A 24,387-nucleotide genomic window follows, 5' to 3' on the forward strand; every position below is an offset into this window, starting at 1 on the left:
CGTCTCGAAACTGTATGATTGATGGTCGTCTCAGTGATCTCCTCCATCGCCGTTCTAGTCTCTCTAAAATCATGTTCATTTATCAGTATTTCACACGCATGTGCTGCGGCTGAACTACAGCAGTGTCACCGCAAACACCTCCAATCTGAAGAAGGACGTCGTGAATAACGAACCACTGCTAATCAATGGTTAGACTTGACCGCAGCCTTTAGCGAACAACACGGATGGACAAACAATCCTTCATTTTACAGTTCAATCAATATCTTTCAGCTTCATGTTGACCAAACTACTAAATGACCTGTAGTGAAGTGAGTTAACTAGCACTGACACAGGGCTCATGCTGTACATCCAAACCACTGAGGTTTACAGACAAACACACGGATGCGTCATTTTGCATTAATGCTACTGAATATTTAAATGTGGATGAGACAGAAATTTAAGTCATTATTACTGTAATATTCTTTCTGCAAAGCTGCAAGGACGTCCATTGTGAAATAGAGCTCTAAAATAAACTGATATGCATTTATTTCATAAACAATAATCATCCTGTCTGGGTTTATATCGTACATGTGCATTAACCCCTACATACAGTTGTAGTCATAAGTTTACACCCCCTTTAGCGTATCTGCAAAATGTTATTTAAAAAAATAACAAAACAGATTTGTTTTTAGATAAGTTCTGTTAATTTACACAAATGACCCTGTTTTAAAGTAAACATATGACTGAGGAAAATCTTCCAGCTCTGCACACTTTTTTTAGCATCTTCTGCACAACTAATTTCTTCCTAGTAGTGACTGTGTTAAGGTGAGATTCATCTTTCACACTGAGAATGACTGAATGACTCAAACACAACTATTATAATTCACTGATGGAAACATGCTGCATTAAAAGCCTTTGAACAGGTGTACACTGTTCTAATTTTGTTCAAAGATCTTATTTTTTCAATTTATTACTGGCCATCAGAAGCTACAGGGGATGTTTGCATATTTCTGTTTATAGCAGATGTTTCCCAGAAGACAAAATAAGCAGAGCAGTTCTGCAGAGCGAACGTATATGATTCTGTGACGGGCCGACGCTGCATTCACACGGGCGGCACACGAACCCAATTCTCCAGGCGTGACGTACGGGTCGATTTATACCTGACCTTTTGCTCTACAGATAAGAGGAAGTAAATACCAGTAAAAGGTCACATCCTGACCCTGACGCCTTACATTAAAGCAGCGGCCGTCGCGTCTCTTTGCTTTTACCGTCCAGCAGCCGTTCGTCTGGAATAAAGTCACGTGAACCGATCCTGATGCAGACGGATCTCCCGTCGGGCCATGTTTGTTGTTCCTCAGGGATCTTATTCATCTTGTTAGTTGTGTTTCTCCCTGTGGTTCCACCTTCAGTATGTTCCCATGTGATGTGTGCAATACGCCTGCCGTCACACCCCACTGCCGCAGATTAGTCCTGATAATGGCAGAGGAGACGTGTCCCGCCACAGACAGTGGAGCGGCCATCTGGACCTCAGCGGGACAACAGATACCGCTCTGCAGCCCCACACACACACACACACACAGATTAATACACACACACACACACACACACATTGGGCTTCCATGTTTTATATGTGTACAAACCATGTCTTTATACTGTACAAACCATCATTTTTAAATCGCCCTAACCCTCACAAGAAACTTTATGCATTTTTACGTTTTTAAAAAAAAACTTCATTCGCTTGTTTCTCCATGGGGACAAAAAAATGTCCCTACAAGGACAAGAATTTCAGATATTGCCATCTTTGTGGGGACATTTTATCTCAATAATGTAGGGTTTAATCCCCCCCACCCCAACCCCCCCACCCCCCCTTACTTTTTTAAAATAAGTAACGCCAGTTACTTTTCCCCCCATTTATTGACTAAAGTTGTCCTTTTCCCATGTTGAGAGAAATCGGGAGTAAGATGTTAGTTTTAGAATAAATGTGAACATGCATTAATTCATCTCACTCACTAAAAACAGATTCAGTATTCCTCAAAATGAATAAAAACAGCGAAATTCAACTCAGAATATGACGCAAACATGCAATAATTAAATATGTTAAATAATACAAATATCTTTTATGCATTTATTCCCATTTTATTAACTGATGTCTTTGCTGCCGACTTTCGATGATCCAATTCAACCATACTAATAAGCAAAAATTACTTAAGATAATCTAACATTTGTTTTCCTTTTTTTATTGTGAATTTACTTGAATTTACGTGAATTTACTTTTCTCAAAGCCATTAGCCAAAAATAGAACTTTTTATATTAAAAACAAACAATCAAGCCCTAACCAGATTTAAAAAGTAACGCAAAAGTAAAGTAACGCATTACTTTCTATAAAAAGTAACTAAGTAACGTAATTAGTTACTTTTTATGGAGTAACTCAATATTGTAATGCATTACTTTTAAAAGTAACTTTCCCCAACATTGTTCACCAACACAGTAATATTAAACTACATTAGTACAAAATATTATTAGAGTAACAACTAACACAAACACTGAGTCTGTTATGTAGAGGAGCTCATCTGTCTGATGAATGCAGATGTGAATGAGCTCTCACACACACACACACACACACACGTACACTCACACGCTTCAACAACCTGATGCCTCGAGAAAACCTTCAGAAGAACATCCAACACAGAACCCAAGAGCTTCAGCTGTCATCTGATGACGAGTAAAACTAACACACTGATCTGAAGAAGAACAGCGAGAACATTTCGACCTCCCGAGAAACTCAAAAACACTTCCAACCAGAAATGCTTCAAAGAAGCTGCAAAGAACCAGTGAGAAAGAATTACTTCAATCTCCAGAATCACAAACTAGAATGAGACACACAGGGGTCAAACGATCCCATCAGGACAGAGGATGAGCAGTGAGGAACGTCATGAGGAAAGCGAGCCGTTTCTTACCTGAGCCGCGCTTGGACACCACTTTCAGGCTTCTGATGACTGTCGCATACAGCAGGATCTGCAGAGGAACCCGTGATCTCATGTTTCACTGTGTGAATCTCCTGCAGAGACACAAGAACACAAACGAGGGTCACACTCATCTGTCTGATCCGTCGCGCTTCATCACGTCAGACGGCAGCACGCGATCAACGACGGGTGACGTCAGTCTCTACCGCTTTATACGTGCGTTTGCATCTGGCTGTACGCGGTGCGGTCCTCAATCTCTGTGTCCACAACACATTTGTTCAAGAATTCCCACAGAAACCCAGCGCCTGCCAAAAGCAAAGGCACAGATCTTTGATTCCCTGTTCGATAAATCCAGCCAGAACACATCATATGCTGCAAACATCTGCAGACGTGCCCTGAAATGACATCCACACGCCAACAGGACACCCTCATGAAGACAAACTATGAAAAACAATGAAACAATAACACCTATGAAAGAACAGATGGCTGTCACTACACAACAGACAGACACACAGAGATGTATGCGTGTACATTATATACATCTATAAATACACACACACACACACATGAATAAACATCAGAAACAGAACAACTTACTGAAATCAATCATGAATCATATAATCGACCGATCAGTGATTTAACCGCAGAAGGACGTCAATAAAACAGCTTGAGATCAATGTCACGTAACGTCACATTTACATTTACCATATTCAGATAGAAAAATAACTCCAGACAGGAGCAATGAGATCAACACATGCACTCAACTACATATTCATTATATTTTTACTGAACCTGTTCTCAGTTATAATATGTTTGAATAAATCCATCATGAACACAGATTCTTATGACAGCCACTTTTAAATGTTAACCAGATTGGAAAAGAAACATGATTATGTCATTACAAAGTTATTAAAATGTTACTATTATAAACTGCCTTATGTGCAATTTGTCAAGCTTTTTTTTTTCTTGAGAAAAACTGATGGATATTTTACCTGATATACATCCAAACGAATGGATATTGAATAGAATTGAGTTCGATTAAACCAAACTCTAATCGTGAAATTTGTGTCAATATACATCCCACCCACAGTGTGTGTGTGTGTGTATTCATGTATGTATGTGCACGTATACACACACACTTATATATGATTTATATGTCATTTTCATTTCCTTATATTTTGTTAGTTCTAATTCAACTGATCAAGTGTTCTACATTAATTATCTGTCATTTTAATGCATTGGCAGAACAAAGTGTACTTTTGCTACGCCAGTAAAGCTGTTGGAATTTAATTGAACTGAGAGACAGAAAGAAAGAAATGGAGAGAATCAGAAGAACTCAGTGTTCCTCGTTTGTCAGAATCACTTTGGATAAAGTCATCTGCTAAAAGACTAAATATCACTCAGGAGAACTCATCGGTACAGGAGAACCGTCATGAAAAACACGCAAGGTTGACTCTTAGCGCACGCTACAGGCCCGTTTGCATTGGTTTGGGTTCACCCTACGGGTATGAAGTTCCTTAACATCTCTGTGTTCTTCATCTCATCGCTTTATTGCAAAAAAGCCAAAGCATAAAGCGTGTGTGCCGCCTGCCAAACGCACTGTAACAGTTTGTAACTTCCCATGGTTCCAGCGCGTGCGGCCCCACATGATCTGAGGATCGCATCTAATGCATCAGAGACGCGCAGCACATTAACACGGATTAAAGGCTTTAGCGATTCCACAGAATTCACCATCCGACAATATGACGTTCTGAGCGCCGAACACATGCAGCATTTGAATATGCACTGCATCCTTCTGTTGTTTCCAAGGAAACGATGCTGTTGTAATTGTTGCGACGGGCCTGAGATTGATATGTTAGTGCTCGGCCGCTCTCACCTGCACACGTCACCGTTCTGCTTTAACCAACAACACGTCCTGAAACGCGGATTTGTAGACAAACACACGCAGACAGACTGGCCACGGCTAGCTTTCTGTCTGTCTCTCAGAAAAGGCAAGAGAGAAGAATACCAGATCGTTTCTCTGCCTCTTTAGCTTGTCTTCGCTTCCTTTATCTCCTATTATATTCAGCCAAATTCTGTTGTGCAGTTAGAGACGGTGCCAAACTGAGAGTCTAGAGGTTCCACCGTTCCCGTCTCTCTCTCTCTCTCTCTCTCTCTCTCTCTCCTGTTTGTGGAACTGGGTGAAAAATTGATGTGCCAGCTGCCTTTGCCAGTCATTAACATTTCTATTTGAGAGAAACTGTTGCGAGAGCCTCCATCTCTACCTTCAGCTCACCCACGCAAAACCTCAGCTGCTGCGCCCTGAATTATTCTGTTTCGCATTATCCGCTAGCGCATCTCAGAGGTGAGACAGAGAGAGAGAGAGAGACGGATGGAGAGAGAGATCCGTGAGCGTTTGCGCTGCAGATGCTGATTCTCTGTTTCTATTCAGATGAGGAGTGTTACAGTCACGCTGGCAGATGAGCGTTTGACTGAAGGTCAGCAGAGCCCATCACCTCCTCAAACACACACCAATCTTTCAATAAATACTATAAATTATACATACACACTGCAAAGGCTGTTCTCACTCACTGTTTCTTGTTCTCACTCACTAAATATCTGAACACCTACAATGACATCAGAAAAATAAACCTGTTTTCCCTTTGAATTTTTTTTTCGGACCCCACTGGCAGATATTGGATATTAGTTTTAATAAATTTGTCAGGAAAAAAAAAGATTTTGAATCTTAAGTATTTAAGAATGTTTAGATATTTGTACCAGATGAAAATCACAATTCTTAATCAGGAAATACTTGCATATAAAAAAAAATCATTTAATCAGAATTTTTGCAATTTAACATAAGCACAAATCAAGAGATCACCTCTGCTCGCAGATTTAGTCGCAGCGACCGCGTGAAAGAACACAGACCTGCTGGATTACACACAATCGGCCTCATTTATCAATCCAACATAGAAACGAGCGCAGATCCGAGCGCACAAATCAGTCGTATGTCGCCAATCCCGTCGTACGAATGATCGTACATTGATAAATGTGGCGGTTGAAAACAATCGGCATTTAAAAATCACGCCCCCTAAAACACCCCGATGTGGAAGCCTTGACCCTGGAGTTTATTTATAAACATTATAGCCTATTTAGTTCTTCTTAATCCACAACAAACCCTTTAAATTAAACAGTATTACAGAACAAGAATGAAAAATGAGTAATAAAAAAAATTATATTAAACTATAAATTAATACACAAATTAGGCTAGTGAATACAGAATATAAACGTTGAGCCAAAATGAATAAATGAGAAACAAAACTAAACGGCATTGGGCTCACGAGCGTCTCTCATCCACATCCAAATCTTTCCATTTTTTGCCAACTAACATTTGGTTGTCAAACTATTATCCATGATGTTGTTGAAATGCAAAACAATAAAATAAAAGAAAAAATATTTAGACATAAAAAAAAAACTATTATCCATGATGTAAAAAGTGTTCCAATATCCACATAAATCATCCTTCACATATGCAACGTTTATTTTGGCGCTGTATTCTGATTTTACAGCAGACATTTTGAACTGAGCTGTGTAACGTTTATGTTTGGTTGACTGCGTTTTAGTTTGATTAATGGCTGAAATGTCTAGTTAGCGACGCTGAAATGTGTGTGTGCGGCGTGAGGCGCCTGCGCGATCAGCTGCTTTTAATAAAGTAAAGATATAACAAATAAAATGGACTAAGAGTGTCACGAAAATGAAAGTGGCCTATACTTGTTGCAGAGTTTTTTCTTCATCTTTTGTTAACCTGTTAATTATTTAACAGAAATACATTTCGTGTAGGCTATGCCTATTTATTTTATTCCTTTTAATTTCTGTTTTTCTCCGTTCACCGAAGTGCAGCAGGTGCTGATGCGACGATGTGTGAATCCTCATAGTCTGCTGTTTATGCAGCTATTTGCGAACAAAATGCTGTCACTATACAATTCTCCGAAATTCTCTATGCTGCACGCAAATTCAAGCTCAAAAGCTTGCGTACACGAGCTCAGACCTGATGTGAGATTTGGTCGTAGCCACCGCTCACGTCCATATTGATCAACTCCAAGTTTCGCGTAGAAACGACCATACGCCCGATTTTCTGTCGTACGCTCGTTTCATAAATGAAGCCCAATATCTCAACAGAGATCACTGAACTCCAGTTTACATGTTTGCGTTTTCCGCTCATCTGAGCTTTTTTTTTTTTTTTAATATATTTTCTGTGTGTGCGCATGGTTGCCAGGTTAGGAAGGTTAAGTAGCCCACTGAGCAGAAAATGGATCGATTTAAGAGAAAACCTTGTTTTTAGGATAAATAACCAGTGAAGGTGAGGATCAGACCAGAAATTCTGCTTAATAAATCGAGAGAAGCTGAAATCGTGGTCACGATTAAAATACGATTCATCGTGCAGCTCTATCTGAACCGAACGGAGCTGCATAATGACACTACTGTCTTTTAGAGCTGCTTTACAGCACTAACTGAATCTGAATGGATTCTGTTATTTTCCTGTTCATCACTGTGGCAATCTTGCACAGCCTGTATTGTATAAAGCACTAAAGATGACTTGGCTGTTTGCAGTGTGTGGTTAGAAGAGACTGATCAGTACTCATCTTTTCAAACACTGAACCTTTTGCTTTACACAGTATATCATTCAAATTCGTTTATATTTTAAATCCAAACCGTAAACAAATCTGATGTTTCTCACAATAACAAATCACCGTCATCTGTCAAGAGACAAAAAGAAAGAGTGCCAGAAAGAGACGATTAGCGAATCGTGATTGAGCGTGTGAATCATAAACCCCCACGAACCAGCAGTGCGCTTTCCCGAAAGCACGGCAGTCCCGTGACTAAACTCCCTCCCCGAAGCGTCTCCTGCACGCCTCGCTCTGTGGATGTTCCTCCTAGAAAACGTTGGGAAACTCCACCGTATCTGCACTTTATAGCGGCTGAAGCTCATTTCACATCACTGCCTCTGAACAAAACCCACACGCATGGTGAAATCAGCCAAACAGTGGCAGTGAGAGTCTGTCTGTGTCGGTACGGGCTCAGAGGGAAACGGGTTTATTGAGTTTGAGTGATGCGTGCCGCTGGACTCTTGTTCATTCTCCTGCTGCGCTCGGAGCCGCTGACCAGCGCTAATGAGCCGCCCGCCGACGCTCGCTTCCTTCTGATACGCGACCCGTGGACTGACCCGCCCGATACTGTCCGGTTAGACGGGTCTCGCCCTCCTGAGAATCAAACAGCGAAACACATTTACAGAGGAGGGAGCAAAGAGCTGCTCTCAGCGGACGGCAGGAAACAGGAAACGGCACCGGAGAACACGTTCACTTCAAACTACAGACCATCAATCACCACTCCATCACAGCCTCATTTCTGTAGATGTGTACTTCAGCGAACGGCCTGCATAACATTACATCATGCAGTCGTGTTTGCTAATATGAATTCTGTTATTGTGTTATGATGCTCTGTGTGATCGGCGCTTTATCTACATGTATGTTGTGGCATCATGTGGCTTTACAGGAAAAGGATCTGGACTGAAGCATTAATCTCCATAAATGTAAAAGGACCTGTGTACTATTAATTCCTCTGAACGACGTCTGCACACTAACCACACTAATATTTATAAACATCCATCCATCCATCCATCCATCTATAGATCGTTCACTCAAAATGTCTGAATTTCACTAAATCAATTCACACCAAAGAGTTCATTTTTGAACGAATAAACATATAGTGCTGAAAACGAAGAAGTCGGGCGGCAAGAACATCCTCGTCCACAAGTTACTTTGCTCTTCATGTTCAACACCAGATCAGTTAGTTGAACATTTAAAACTGACTGCAAAGTGTGTTTTTGCTTCTTTCTTTGCAGTCAGTGACGCTTGATATTTTGTGATCTAATGCCCTCATTGGCCGCTGTTTCTGACAGGACTCACGCAGACCAAAGGCAAGTCAAACCAGCGAGTGAACCAGAGCCTCCTTCAACTCATATTCTGTCTTGAAGACAAAACATGACGGTTCTGTACAGATGCTGCGATTCAGACGCGTCTCCTTCAAACACTGAACACACACGTCGGACAGCTCCTCGGCGGCCTGGAAAGCAGGAGAGGCAGGCGGATGGTAATGAAGATCCCTAATTCAGCATTCGTGCGTCAGACTCTGGAGGCGGAGAACGCGCTCGTGCCTTAACCCCGCTCGTGACGCGCGCCGCATGCAGAAGAGCTGCGGAGAGAGGCACTTCTTTACTGTCAGGACGCCTGGCGCGTGTTTAATAAAAGATAAGAGAATCCAACCCAAATCTTTCCAAACACACAGCACTATTGAAATTCAACACCTGAATAATTCAGTCTTCGTGCTGCTTTACGGCCCATTACGCTCTGCGTTTAGCACGACTCGCACGCGTCCTACAGCAGCGGGACAGGCGCGTCCGACCCTCGTTTCGCTTCCGTCCCTTATCTGCGATGCTGAGAACGCATCTTCTTTCTGTGCGAGTATGGAAATTACGGAGGGTTTCTCTATCGCATCTTTTCCCAAGTAAACCGAACACATTATGTCTTGTTCAGACTCCGTGAGGTAAAACGTCCCTGGGTCTTCACAGAATAAATGTACAAGCATTCAGTGAAGAACCTGAAAGTGCCACTCAGGATGAATCCGGGGGAGCTCGACAGACACGATACACAGGAGAAGAAATGCTGGAAACACACATGACAGAGCCGAACGCCCCATCAATACAGCAGGGATGAACATTTGGTGTGAAAAACATACGGTTTCACAGACAGGGCTTAGGCTAAGCCAGAATTAGTCCACAGTTCAGTTAGGACATTTAAGTCATTTTTATAAACGTGCTTAGAGAAAAACATTACTGGTGTGCATCTTGAGACAAAACAAAGACACTGATATATTTTAAGATCAGTCACTGCAAGTTTCTTTCAGCTGAAACAGCTCAGACTTACATTTTAGTCTGGGACTAGGCTTAAGCCTTGTTCGTGAAACCTGGGGGACGGGCATGTAATGCAGAGCTGTACATTATTAGTTAATGATGAACATGATGCAGAACGACTGACTGAGTGAGGAAGCCTAACAGAATGCAGTCACATGAGCTTAAAATTCACAACAGTTCCATAGCTTAATAATGTGTTCTAATTCTAGACACAGTATCATGCAGTGTTTGATCTCTGATCAACACACAGCAGTGATTCGTTACTGAATGAATCTGCAGTTTTGAACGAATCAAGTGAGTCAATGATTCAACGAGCCATTAAAAAAAGCATTTGCTTTGTTTCAGAACGAACCAGCTGTTTGAACAAATCGGCTGAATGAACGATTCACTGACTCACTCGTCAAGACAGCGATTTGCCACCACCTACTGGCTCTTTAGCTTATATTAAAGTATAACTTAATAACTTAAAACACAAATGAATGCCTATTTATTTTCATTATTTATGCTACACTAAATCAAAATATTTATTTCTAAAGATACTTTTTTTGGTAATGTCGATTCAGTGCTTTTCTAACACAATATCTTTTGGGGCAGGGCTTCTCAATCCATTTTCCTGCAGAGTTTGGCTCCAACCTTGATCAAACTCACCTGTCAGTAACTGTCCATGATCCCAAAGATCTTGATGAACTTGTTCAGGTGTGTCTGATTATAGTTGGAGCTGAACTCGCGGGCCAGAGTTCAGAACCCCTGTTTTGGGGGGTAATTTCTCGATTACTTTGTGATTAATTAACCAGCACATCATATAATTAAAGAGATTAAAAATGTTAATCGCCTGACAGACATTTTGGCACAAGAGACAAACACACAGATATTATGTAATATCTGAACTGAGAACAGGAGGAGTTTAATACTAGCGTCAGGTTCACTACTAGTAATAACTGACCGAAACACGGCTGTTTAACCATCCCGCGGCTGAAGAAGCTTTAATGCGAGTGTTTGAGAGCAATGACTCCAGCGGTTTTCACTGTCTTATCTCCTTCACCTCTGAATCACCTTGCAAACCGCTCGTCCCGCTAAAGAAAGCCACTTCATTACAGCGAACCCTTCCGCTCAGGACCGAACGCCCCGCCGCGCAGCCGAGCGCTGACTCATTAGCGAGCTGCGCAGGCCCGACGCGCGTCACTATGAGCCCGACTGGCGCGGGAGGCAGAACCGTATGATTTATAATGGCGGCTCTCTCCGCACCGCTACGTTATTCCTCCATCCATCACGTGGAGGTGAAATCACAGTGAGAGGAAGCGCATCAGTCAAGCGGCCGTGAAACTGACTTCACATCACTGTTTTTACAGAGTAATGTTTGTCGCCGAGACTCCAGCCACATGCAGCGAATCATCGCCACGAGGGTTTCTAACGAATCACCTCGAAGAGGGCTGAGCGAGAAATGAAAACGGCCACAGAGAAGACCTTAAAGAAGCTTCCATGAGATCACAGAAGGTATTTGTGTATTCCTCATCTGCAAGTATGAGAGATGATGTACGGCCTTACTGTTAAATGAGAAAATAGAGCTGCTGCAGCAAACACACACACACACACACACACACACACACACACATAAACACACTCGCTCTCTTCTGCTCTGTGGATTGGTGCCAGGCTGGAATTCCAGTTCCTCAAGATCAATCCTGCACTCCAGCTATAATGTGTCAGGTTAGATTAAGTCAGGGTTAGTTATCTCACCAGCTCTCTCTAATAGGGTTTACAAGCATTTACATACGTCAGACAGACTACACGGATGAGAGCCCGCTGAACGTCACTGTGAAGAAGCAGAAGATGATGATTTACACTGAGAATCAGAAGATGTCCTCGGCCTCTCTCTCTCTGTGCTTGTGGTTCAGTCTGATCTCTGATACCGTCATAAATCCAAGGTCTCTTTCCAAACGCTGCTGGATTGTGCTGGAGAGGTTTATCTCACGTAACATAGAAGCTATCGCTCTGAAAACCTTCATGACCGAGTAACCAAACCAAACAGGAGAGAAAACATGGCCATGCTGAATTCAGCACATATTTCTCTACGTTTCCATCATATTACCATAAATGTGAAAAGCTCTGGACCACATCACCTTCACCTTCCTGCTCAGATGACAACAAACAAACAGAGAAGGGCTGGAGGAGGAAAGCATGGAAATTCTGCAGCGCCACAGCTCAAACTATCATTGACGAGATCACTGCAAAAATCAAAACACATCTCAATCAGCTCACACTTCAAGCGCTTTGTGTTTGGCATCTGCCGCTGAAACTGAAGATGATTACATTTGCTGAAGCAAATAAACTATTTTCAGTCGTCTAAAGCAGTGTTTCTCAACCCAGTTACTGGAGCCTCAACGCTGCACATCAGGAGCGTTTCTTTATCACACACTCATTTGAGTCATTTTGAGTCTCTGACGACCTGAATCTGGTGCGTTTGATCAACACAGAGTGTGCAGAGTTGGTAGGGCTCCAGGAACAGGGCTGGAAACCACTCAACAGACCATGTCAAACACACAGATGGCAATGAAATCATGTCCAAACGGTTCAAAAGTTATTAACTAACCCTAATCTCACAGAGAATTACACACGTAAGACTGTAAACTTTCCCGTTCTAAGGTTTTCCATGAAGCAGAAGTTCAGAACACTCAACATTCAGTACTAACCCAACACACATCTTCACTGTCAACCATGATCAAAAAAAAAAAAAAAAAAAAAAAAAAAAAAAAAAATCATACTTTTAGGAAACGCAACTGCTCATCACTGCAGCAGTCCCTGCAAAAGAACAAATTTGGTACCCAAAAAAGGTGTATATTTCTGCATTCGAGGAGTAATATATACCCTTAAAGCACTACAATGCCTAGGTGACATGCTGTTAAGAGCTTTTAACACTAAAAGAGACAATTTTTGCACATCTGACCACCACTGTAAAACTGGCAGAACCCCCCTGGGGAACCTCAGGACAAATGGACAACTCTGTGAGGAACTTACAAAGAAACATTTACATTTACGCATTTGGTAAATGTTTTTATCCAAAGTGACTATACATTAACATTTTATTAGGGCTGTTCGATTCCGAAAATTTTGGAATCGAGTCCAATTCCGATTCCTGGTTCTGGAATCGACGCGATTCGATTCCAAGAATCGATTCCTCACGGTTGTTTTCGATTCTTTTTTTTTTTTTTAGAGTGGAGGAACCTAATTTCGCAATGACTGTAGGATATAAAGGTCTTAGAAAGTAGCCTTATCATAATATGAAGCTTTATTTTAAAAACATTATGATACATTTCTGTATTAAAATTGTAATTTTGTCTTCATTGCACATGAAATTAGTCACAGCCCACAGCGCAGCACTGGACATGCGTTTATTGCATGAATGGAACGAGGCACAGTTCAGCTGAATGATGTTCAATGGTATGCTTTGCACAAAATTAACAAACTGTACACAAACAAAATAAGCAGAACAACACCACTGATAAACTCGTGGTTTATCTGTCAATCAGATGTGCTCTTCTCTCAGCAGCCGAGATATGCAGCCTTTCGTTTCGGAGGTGCCCATAGATGAGCTTTGTTGAACTGAAAACGGCTACGAATGGGGAGTCGATTCCCCTTGACTCTCGATTCCCAATGCCTCGGAATCTATTCTTTTTGGAATCGACTCCCAGCCCTACATTTTATCAGTTCATACTTTCCATGGGAATCAAACCCATGATCTTGGCGTCGCTAGCCCGGTGATCTCCTGTTTGAGCTATGACAGTATCGCCCATCAGTGGGGAAAAGGTTTTAGGGCTCTTGAAATATATACTGAACATTTAAGGCTACATTATACATGAACATCCTGCCAGGCGTTCACCATACCCCCAACCAAATAACACGTTACGGAAGTGAAAATAACTACACGTGGGATGAGAAATAGACCCGAGACACGACTGAAGGTCACGTGATGTTGAGCCGAAGACCCAGCAGAACATCTCCCACGATCAATGAGAGAAAGCAGGCGTGACTTCCTCGTGAACCCCACACATGGAGAAACATGCAGAATAGTCCTAGTGATGACTCATTTTCCCAAAGTGGTGATGGGATGCGAGAGTCCACTCATGCGTGGTTACCAACACCAGTTCATCCGTGACTCAGCAGCGGAGTCGCTGATCTGTGCCGACAGAGACGCTTCGGATCTCTGTGAGAGGGACGACAGTGGGCCGATTCCAGTGGGCTCAGCTGGCCGGCGGATCGCAGCGAAACTCACTTCACTTCAGTCGATTGTAAAACAAGAGACAATAGAACAAAGACAGAGGCATAAAGAGACTCCTCAGCGGCTTCTCTGAGATCTCCACGCACATCCAGCTTCTGAGGGTAGTTTTAACAACTGCTTGAATGAATTAAAAACTGAATCTTTATAATTAATATCTGAGTCATTGTGTGCCTCTTCTCCAAACACACCGATGAGCTTGTGTTCGAGGAAAACTCATCTCTCTTCAGGGGCCTCATTTACAAAACGTGCAGATCTTAGAGCGCGTGGAAGTTGAAATCCACGCCGACATACTTAGAAACGGCGTCGGGGGCAACGTGAGAAATCAGATTACTTTTTTCAAGTCACAAGTAAAGAAATGCATTACTTTGAAATTTCCAATGAAATACCTGAGATACCTTTGCAGAAAAGTAACGGCAGTTGTAACTGTACCTGACAGCTCTCCTGTTCTCACGTTGAAGTGCGGAGACAGAGACACTTTCTTCAGCCTGAGGATTATTCATTTCACGTTTGGTGTGAAAGGGCCTTAAAAGCTGCCAACACTACAACTTTTGGGTTTTTTGCTATTAAGAAACAAATACGCAAACCCAGCCCACGTGACAGAAAGGGCTGTGCTTTTGCTTTCAGTAAAAAGTAACACAATTAACACAACTCTTTATGAACTCTTTATAACACAGTTCTTTACACAATGCATTACTTTTAAGAGTAACTTTCCCCAGCACGTCTTTAACGTGGAAGAGTGCTTAGGTTGGGTTCTAAGCAAATGTACACACTTTTTAGTGTCACAATATTGCACAAGTATTTGAAAATCTAAGCGATTCTTGACCGGTGCTCCATTACATGCTAATGGCATTGATTAGGGGGCGTTTACAAGGCGGAGATTGGAACCGTTCAGCTGCGCACCACTTCAGATCATTTGTGATTTACAGATTTCACATCTGAGGTGTATGCACGCTTCTATGAATCACATGTACGCACGTAACATCAAACGTAGGAGGGTTTCTACACAACATCTCATAAACTGAGGCCTCTGGTCTCCATTACATGGAGCTTCATGAATTAGACAGAAAGCCCACATTTACTGTGCGTACTTGAACATGAGCACAAAGTCTAAAAATAACGTCATAAAACACACGCACACACAGCTTCAGAGAGATTACTGCCACCTTCCTTCCAGATGAATGTCAAATCCATACAGACACGAGCAGAGTTTGGCTTAGCTTTGCTTTTCTCAAGAGTAAATTCCATCCCTTCATCAGCAGGAAGAGCTGCTATTCCCTAAAGCTCACAGAGACGTCAGCGCCGCTCACAAGCCTCAGAAACAGAGAAACGCTTGAATCACATTCACAGATCCAGAGCAATCGTTCCATTTTGGGACACACATGAGCACCAGTGGTTACTATGAATGACGGGACCATTAAAATCTTCAAATAAATGGATTCACTAGATTATCCTATAACAGATGTCAGCCTACCAGAATATACTGTAGCGTTCTAGTGAATCTGCTCATCTGGTGATGTAAGCTGCCCACCTCTAACACGCACAACACTCCCAACATTCATGAAGTCCATCGTGGACCAGACGCTGTGTTAATAACATCCCTCAGGGCCGCAGGAACGTCTCTCTGCCCTCGACACCTAAAATAAATCCTCCTAAGCGCTGAACGCCGGAGTGTTGTACAGACATTATCCTGCCGTGTGTTTGAAAACAGCACTTTGCTAATTCTTCTATAATTATTATACATGCGGCTTTTATGAGCTCATAGTAATTGAGATGAAATGGAAAATACTTCATGTGTCACACTACAGGACCACATAAACCAAACTAGTGAAGGCAAAACGATTATTCAAAACTAAAAATAAATGGTGAATAGGACCTGAAAGTTCATGACACATTTGAAACGACAGTAACATCTTTAGTCCATCAACAACCCAAATGTAAATGTTCAGCGTCATTAAGTCACTGAAATGCGGTTTGCATTAAACTTTCCAAAAGCTACATATCTGACAGACTGAGATCTCTACAGCGTTCACATTTTGATATCAATATGAGTTTAATGAGCTGCGCAGGAGCGAGCGTTCATGCCGGAGGCTGACGAGTCTCAAGATCGCAGGAAATCATGTAATTGGCATCTATTTAAGATCTGAGAAACAAGCTCCACCAGACCTCAGATCTCAGATCAGCCTCACAGCAGATAAAACGAGCTGAAAATTAAACCTAAAGCTCGAAAAGGCGATCAAAACGATTATCTCAGAAGAAGCTTGCTTAATTATTATGAACCAAACCACATGAAGAAATCCTACATGAAGGATAAGTAATGCACTTCCTGTGCTCCTATGAAACGTATTGTCCTTCTGTCCATCATGTTTAAATAATCTGATCCATTTGTGATCTCACTACAGTTTTTCAGAAAACAGATGGTTATAATGAGGCCAAATGACACAAGAAAGGCATTGAAATGATGGTGGAAATGTAGTTTTGTTAAGCAAGAGGCACTGCATCAAAAGCACAAACAACTTCAGCTGCACAAACCAATGAAACATCCACAGAAACGGGTCTGAATAGACATTACACAACCTAACATCATCTGCAACCCGAATTATCATCTGAAGGCTGAATATTCAAGCGCAGGCCTGAGATACACGCAGCACACACTTATTAACCTTATTTCACTCGTTTTTTGTTTGTTTGTTTGTTTTTACTGGAATAATTTTTCTCTGCCGACAGATACGATCCTTCATGTATGTAACGCGCATCTCTCTCTCTCTCTCTCTCTCACACACACACACACACAGATTCCGGGTCTGTCCCGCTATCGCGTCATTTCTGAGATGCTGCAAACGCGTCTGTGAGAATGCAAACGAATCTCACCAAATTCCGAAGATTCAGTCCAACTCTACACGCACACACACACACCAGTTCAAGCAGAAATACACTCATTTAAACGCATTAGTGTGTGTGTGTCCGCGCTTCATGTTGGCTAATATTCATTTTAATTTTTACACGAACTGTAGAAACCGCTGCAATGCAAAGCGCATTAGAGGAGACAAAAATCCTTCATATTTTTTTCCACAGCAAAGTCAAACAAACCCAATCAGAATTTAAATGTTTCTCTTTCGTTCAGTCAAAGCAGCGGTTTGTAAAACGAATCATAACAATCAATTTGGCCTTATGAGATGATATATGCATTAAGTTTATTCGTCTAATTTTCGTTGAAGATTATTCATTTGATTCAATTTACCGACGCGACTGAACAACAAAACATTTCAAATGCTGCTTTAAAATAATTTCGGCATCAAACTTTTATAGCTAATGAGCGAAAATAAATGTGCCAAATTTAGAATCGTCTCACCCAAAGTGATGGATCCAGATATCAGCAAAGAGCGAATGAAACCATCAGATCTGAGGAACCAGCCTTCTGCTCTACCAAACGAATGAAGGATGAAAGAATTCTGAAGAAATCAGGAAGAAAAATCCACATCAGCCGCATTTGTCATGAGATTAATCCTCTTCGTGGCGCGCAGGTGAACATCAGACTGAAAGTGAGATCAAATGATGATGATGAAGAGGAGGAGAAATTGAAGATGAAGATGAAGCATCAGTTAAACGTGTATTTTCTCGTCATCATCTTCACCGCACATGTGTGTTATTGAGCAGGTCCAGTATCTCCATCATCGCACTGCTGCTGCTGCTGCTGCTGATAACCGGCGGATCGCGGAACATCTCCCGCACCTTCAGCCCGCAGTGCGCGTCACATCCACACCGGCTCCGGCTCACCGTCCGGCGCTCAGACACACAGCAGCACACCGCCGAATTCAGCTGATGACAGGCGCGGATCTCTGGATGCTGCTGCGTCCATCCTCCCCTACAGCAGAATGAGAGAGAGAGAGACACACACGACACAGAGAGAGAGAGAGAGAGAGAGAGAGAGAGAGAGAGAGTCAGTCACTGCAGACTCGCACTGCCGCCCAATGGAAAAGATCTTCTGATTCCGGCAGCCATAATGCAGGTGAGACACACACACACACACACAGCATACGCGTAAGACACTTTGTATCAACAGGACATTGAAAGTTCATGTTTATAATGATTCGGGATACTGAGCAACAGCGCTGAACGAAGCCAGTGAGGGATTTTACCTTGGCATTTTATTTGGATGTCGTCCAACACATAACCCGACACTGACAAACTCACGCTGACATACAATTTCCAAGGACTTTCCAGCGAGTTTGCCGCCGCTGCTGATGGTCGTGAATGGTCATTGTGTGGCTGGACTGGGATGTTCCTGGTGTGTGGGGAACGTGAGGCTCATGAATGCCTCTTGTTTGATTCCTCCAGGACGCCGTTGGCCTCTGAGGCGCCCTTCTGTGAGGGGAATTTTGATGAAGGGCTTCGACACCAAAGAAAAGAGCCCTCAGAGCCTGAGTGGCCCCTCTGTCCTCTCCGTGTCAGAGTCGCGGGACAAACGTGACTCCGTAATAAATGGAAAGGCAGACAAACGCGGCTTTGATGGCACAGAAATTAATCGGTTCCATCATCTAGAACCGTAAACATCCCCAGTGAAACCCGCCAGACACGGACAGCGCGCTCGAGTGGCATTCAAAGCAACAATTTGCATGCTTTCATTTGAGCGAAGTAAAAACTGGAAAACATAAAAAAATGCACCATAGTTTGCATACTAAATGCAAATGGTAAACTCAGGTGAATTTGGGAACTATTTTGATTGAGATGAATAGCAAAAGCGTCGCAATCTGCAGCCAACTTCTGATGTGCATTCGTTAAAAAAAAACACTGTAAAATCATTATTATAAGTTGCAAATAAAACAGATTATCGTAGTTTCTTTTTTCTTTCTTTCTTTCTTTTTTTTTTTTTTTTTTTTACAAGAAATACTGTTTCAGTTACGAATTCAATGTGTTAACTGCACTTTCTTCGTAATTATTTTAGAAATTTAGCCATTTCTGAGTTTAAAAGTCGAGGCGTTTTTACCTCTCCCCATCAAAAACATTTGCCCATATGTTGATACTCATTTTTTGTTTGGATATAAATCGCCCTTCACTAAGTGAACGCGAGATAAAAAGTTGATTGGTCGATGACAAACGATAAAAAAAAAAAACATTTGCAGTTTTGTTTCTTACAATGGATTGTGGGTAAATATCACCTCATCCAGCACTCTTTTTGTTTCCTGTTAAAATAAACCGTTACTGTTTCGGTGTGAGAAACCACTGCAAACGATTCAGCTCGTGAGTGAAGTGTCCGAATACATTGAAATTAGCGAATCATTTTAGACCTTTTTGCAATCCCGTTTTACCGATTAAAGATCACCCTGCTGAAAAACAAAAAAACAATAGAACTATCACAGAAAATTCTGATGGTTTCCACTACAAATACCATTACAAACCATTAACGTTTGACCATTACAACCATTAACAAAATGGTTTTCTGCGGTGTGTTTTGGGACATATTCCATTAGCATTTTAATGGATGATTTTAACAAGGTGACCAATTACCAGTAGAGACCAACAGGGTCCATTACGGTTTCCATTAAAACCAATTCAAGTCCCATTATAACCAACAAAACCATTACAAATGTTGTGATGGTGTCTATTGTTTTTTTCAGCAGGGAAGTGATTATTTACGAATTGGCCATCGCCAGTTCTCTTTAAAAAGCTGATAGAAATAACACGCAATTTAATTGCTGAAATATTCTCAGAGAATTTGATTCTCAGGTTGGTAGGATTTTTACTGGGCTCATGCATCAGTAATAAGATTCTAGCGACACCCCGAAATTAGACAGTACCGCGGTATTAGAAAGTGTTGGGCATAAAAATCACTACCAGCAGCAAAGCTATTAGTTTAACTATAATTACTGGCAATATTTCAGCCAATCAAGAGCTCCAGTATGGCCATCACACAGCTTCTGGTGAAGAGGAGACGGAGACATGTAGTCAATCTGTGAATCCGGGTTAATGGAGGCTGAAGGGAAAGTTTGGTCAGGGCACCGAGTTTATACACCTGCTCTGGGATTTTGGACCTCAAACCTGTCTTACACCTCAAACACTTACTGCTTCAGCAGACACGAGCTATAGTTCTCCTGAGAAGGTCAGCCATCCATCCAACCACCAGCTCAACCCTGATCAGCGTCAGCGGGGAACCAGACGAGGGAACAGCAGAGTAATCGCTGTAACGCCGTCTCTATCGAGGCTGAAAGGCCTGTCGTGAGCACAAACAGTCAATGATCATCAAAACAGCCTGTGTTATTATCGTATCATCCACTTCAATGACGAAGCCAAGAGTGGAGTCAGAGGGATCAAGTAAGAGTGCGGCTTCCTCAAGTGAAGCTCTGCTTGACTTTCAAGAAGGCTTGATTTGCAGAACCAGACGTAGATGTTTTCAGGTTCCCTTGCAGTAGAGACGAGAAAACAAACAAACACACACGTGTCAGCAGTGGGTTTTCATAAGAGCATCTGTCATTAGAAGCTTCAGGTTTGTGACAGACAGCAAAAATAATATTGAGACTAATGGGGTATTTACTCTTTTTGACACTCAGATCAGATCGAGAGCCGCAGCGTGAATCTCCAGATGTTCAGAAATGAGACCGGCATTAGAAGGAAACCGTACTTTAAAAAATAAATCGCTACTGCGCGTACGGTTCACCGGTGTATCGGTCCCATTTATGACTGAACACTGCAGAAAGCGCAAGAGCAGCAATGTGGACGTAGATTCGTTTACTGTAGATCCAAGCCAGCAGAATTGGTTTCAGTTCCGTTATAGAGTTTTCTGTAGAAAGCCTGAGACCTCGATCTCACGAGCGTTTCCAGCGCGTCGGCTCGCGGGTCATCCGCATTCAGCTCGGTGACAGTGACGCAGCGAGGAAGAACCTGTATCAAAATACTGGAGCATCATGTAACAACGTGCTGCCTTTATTGGGCAAATCTGGCAAATAGTGTGGTGAATACATTCTTTTTGTTAAGAAGCACACACTGTGAGTGCCAGCGGTTTGGAGAACAGCATTACATCACCGATTATACAGAGTTATTTCTGTCCGCTCTGACCAAACAAAAGCTCTTTCACCGTCTAACGGCATGCAGACACTTGAGATCTCAAATTTGTGGCTTTGTATGGGTTTACAAGATGCCAGTGCCTGTTTGCACAGTCAACCTGTATGGCAAAGGTTGTTTTTCAGAAATAGCACATCACTTCTTGTGAACAGCACCTATTACCATTTACACACAGCAGAAACAACACTATCTGTTGCTTTTTTACTTTGTGCAAACAGAATCTAGCACTGTTTGCCTTAATATAACCCATAGAAAAAAACAACCACATTTTTAACCCCTCCTTAAAAAAAATCACACCGTTAAATTCAGCCTTTTCCATTTGAAAACCGTGAATTATGAAGGGACTGTCTCCAAAATGAGAGTCAGTAGAGCTCCAACACAAGTCAGACTACACCTCAGAACAATCTAAATCTAATATTACTATTAATTGTGCTATTAATGGTGCTGTTGTTTGATTCCTTGTTTGTTTGATCAAACTGGTGTACGTATGAACACCCTTCTCAATATTGGCCATTGACACTTTTGCTCAGCGTCTGAGACTCAATATTGGACTTGAGTTGTGCTGAGGTTTTCACTGGTGATGTGAGCCAAGCTTTACTTTCACTTTAATTGATCGCAAAAACTCATCTAAATGAAGCCAACTGGGAGATCACTGGTAAAAACCACAAACGACACTCAAACACGTGAAGCTTCAATGTGAGAATAAAGGGAGATGAGCTCTCGGCTTTGAGAAGCATTACTCACAAACACGCAGGATAAAGCCGTGGATTCCCACGACGCGCATCCGGTAGACGCCGTCAACATCATTAGTCCATTACTGCTGCCCTGCATATCAAACGTGAATTAAACATCCAGTTAACCAATCCAGGCACTGCTGTGATGTCACGGGATGAAGGCGAGTCCCACGGGACATATCAAGCACTCAAACGTAATTAATGCAGAAAGCCCAGCGTTCCTCAGTCCTCTGGAACTGCAGCGTGAAGATGATGCTTGGATTGGGAATAATGATGAGGAGACACGAGTAAACTTTGAATGGCTTCATGTTGTCACGCTATTAAATGAGTGAGAGCTGGAAAGAGCCATCCATGAGCCTTCCCGTTCATCTCAATGAGGCGCTGGGAACGGACACCCGTCTACAGGTGTTAATGCTGAAGAATGTGACGTCATATCATGAGCGTTTAGCATCTGAAGATATGTTACGCACCCAAAGTGTAGTTTGTCCGCCCATCGTGTGGTCACACATTCGGAGCCAATCAGCTAAGCTGTGAATGTCATGTCACTCCAATATGAGTAATGATTAGAATTAGCGTGTTGTTATAGATGTGTGTTGAATAGGTATTCCAAAGGTACCCGGATTGTCTGTGCACGCTCTGTCGGCTAACACTGGCCACTGACACGCTGAACTTCAAACACGAATAACTGTTATAAACTACAAATATGGTGGATATACAAGACCAGTGGTTAAGTGCAGAGATAAAGGAATTTGAGTTAAAGACGCAGTTATGATGAAGCAGTATGGCCCAAAGTTTGCCTACTATTCTGCAAAAGCATGTACCTTTTCTTCACAAAGAGTACCCACTTTTAGGGCACAGTTGAAGACAACAAATTGGGATGCAGAAATTCTGTGTCTCATTTTGCAGCATGGTCACATCTGTCACCACATTTCAGAAAAGTAACCATTATAAAATTGCTTGTGAGGTGAAAATTACTGTAATTTCTTTCTTTCTTTGGAACGAAATGGTAAGTTTTCTTCAAAGTATACAGCCTCGATGACGTGTGCGGCCGGCAAATGCGGCCATCCATGGAAACGAGAGACAGAAACGGTGCGAAAGCTTCACCGGTGACATCACAGAGTGCAGACGGGTCAAATATAGGAGCACGAGACACTTTCAGAGCCTTCAAACAACAATCAGACACTGAGAAAACATCTGCTAGGAGATCAGACGATATCTGCACTATTAGTGCGATGGAAAAAGAGCCGCTTTCCCCAAGATGCTGCGGCTCTTTCTAGATCCTCTGGTGGAGGATAACGGTGAAGATCTCAGAGACGCCAGCAGATTCACCTGACTGAGCTCTCGCACGAGAACATCACGCTCTCGTCCTGACACGCTCCTCTGTCATCCTGTCCTCTGCCGAACGCAGATTCAGCTCCTCGTATTGACGCCGAACGCTCGGAGAGGACGGGTTAATGGCGTCAGCCGTCATTTAGCAAAGCACCAGCAGAAACTCACTGTTCTGACACTGAAGAGTTCAGCATGTGTCAGCTCCATCATTATCTAGCAGCCAAACGCTCGTGTTACGGCAGAAAAAGATCACTGCTTCACACTGAGGAAAGCTGATTTCCTATCCATCAGACGCTCCGCTCTCTGATTATTTGTTGACTTTCATAACGTTCTGATGACGGTCTGATTGGACGCCGTACGGCGCCGTTACGGTTTTATATCGTTTTGATTGCGCACATAAACCGCTCCAACTCTAGAAGGTTCTGACGACCTTGTGGATGTTTAATCGCCGCAGCTGTGAGTCGCTTTCGTACGGCATCATAAAGTTCCTCTCTCAGAGTCCTGTTTGGGCATCTGGTGTTCAAATAAATAATCATCAGATGAGAATCTAATAAAACACATAAATATGTAACCACAGGTGGGGAAGACGAGCGAACGAGCGAGAGCGAGAGAGAGAGAGGCCAGGTTTATCTGAAGTTCGTTTAGTGATGCTTGATTGGCAGTGGCCTAGATTCGCAGTCGTCTCCAGAACGTCCCATTTCCGCTGCGCATCGCTCGAAAGTGTGTCAGTCTGTCCCGGGAACATTTGGCAAAGCGAAGGAGCTTTTTCCGCCCCAAACGATTCTCCTTCTATCTCCTTCCCTCGCACGCACGCCCAGCGTTTATATGCCAAGCTCTGTGTGGACGTGTGTTTCGCCGCTGCAGGACGGCCCCGTGGCAGGACTCGAACCCCCATCCCATTCCCCACATCCCATCAGCCACGCAGACCGTCAGCCGAGATCTGAGCGGAGAAACAGACAGAGAGTTGAGTGGATTTAGGTCAGCGTGAGCCGGTTAGTTAGCCCGTTCATCGCTCCGAATGAGTTCTGGAGTCTCGGCTCGTTTAAAAATGGTTTGCTTTCTTTTGTCTCTGAACTTTGACTAAACCTGCACGTCATCTGT

The 24,387-nt window shown here is 42.6% G+C and overlaps 1 protein-coding gene across 8 annotated transcripts in view; it reads right to left on the reverse strand.

Annotated features, from left to right (window-relative positions):
- il1rapl1b (interleukin 1 receptor accessory protein-like 1b) overlaps nt 1-20,245 on the reverse strand; it is a 133,792-nt gene extending 113,547 nt beyond the window's left edge. For 4 of the 8 annotated variants that reach the window (XM_051123463.1, XM_051123461.1, XM_051123462.1 and 1 more), the window contains exons 1-2: nt 17,517-18,160; nt 2,937-3,037 (exon numbers count right to left, since the gene is read on the reverse strand). In XM_051123463.1, coding sequence (XP_050979420.1) covers nt 2,937-3,018 — 82 coding nt within the window. In that variant the 5' untranslated portion in view covers nt 3,019-3,037; nt 17,517-18,160. Of the gene's footprint in view, nt 1-2,936; nt 3,038-17,516; nt 18,161-18,303; nt 18,322-20,227 lie in introns of those variants that run through there. The other 4 variants (XM_051123458.1, XM_051123456.1, XM_051123460.1 and 1 more) reach the window with 4 other exon arrangements.
- Nucleotides 20,246-24,387: the final 4,142 nt, after the last annotated feature.

This window comes from Labeo rohita, chromosome 11 (genome assembly GCF_022985175.1).
Source record: "Labeo rohita strain BAU-BD-2019 chromosome 11, IGBB_LRoh.1.0, whole genome shotgun sequence".
Lineage (NCBI taxonomy): Eukaryota > Metazoa > Chordata > Actinopteri > Cypriniformes > Cyprinidae > Labeo > Labeo rohita.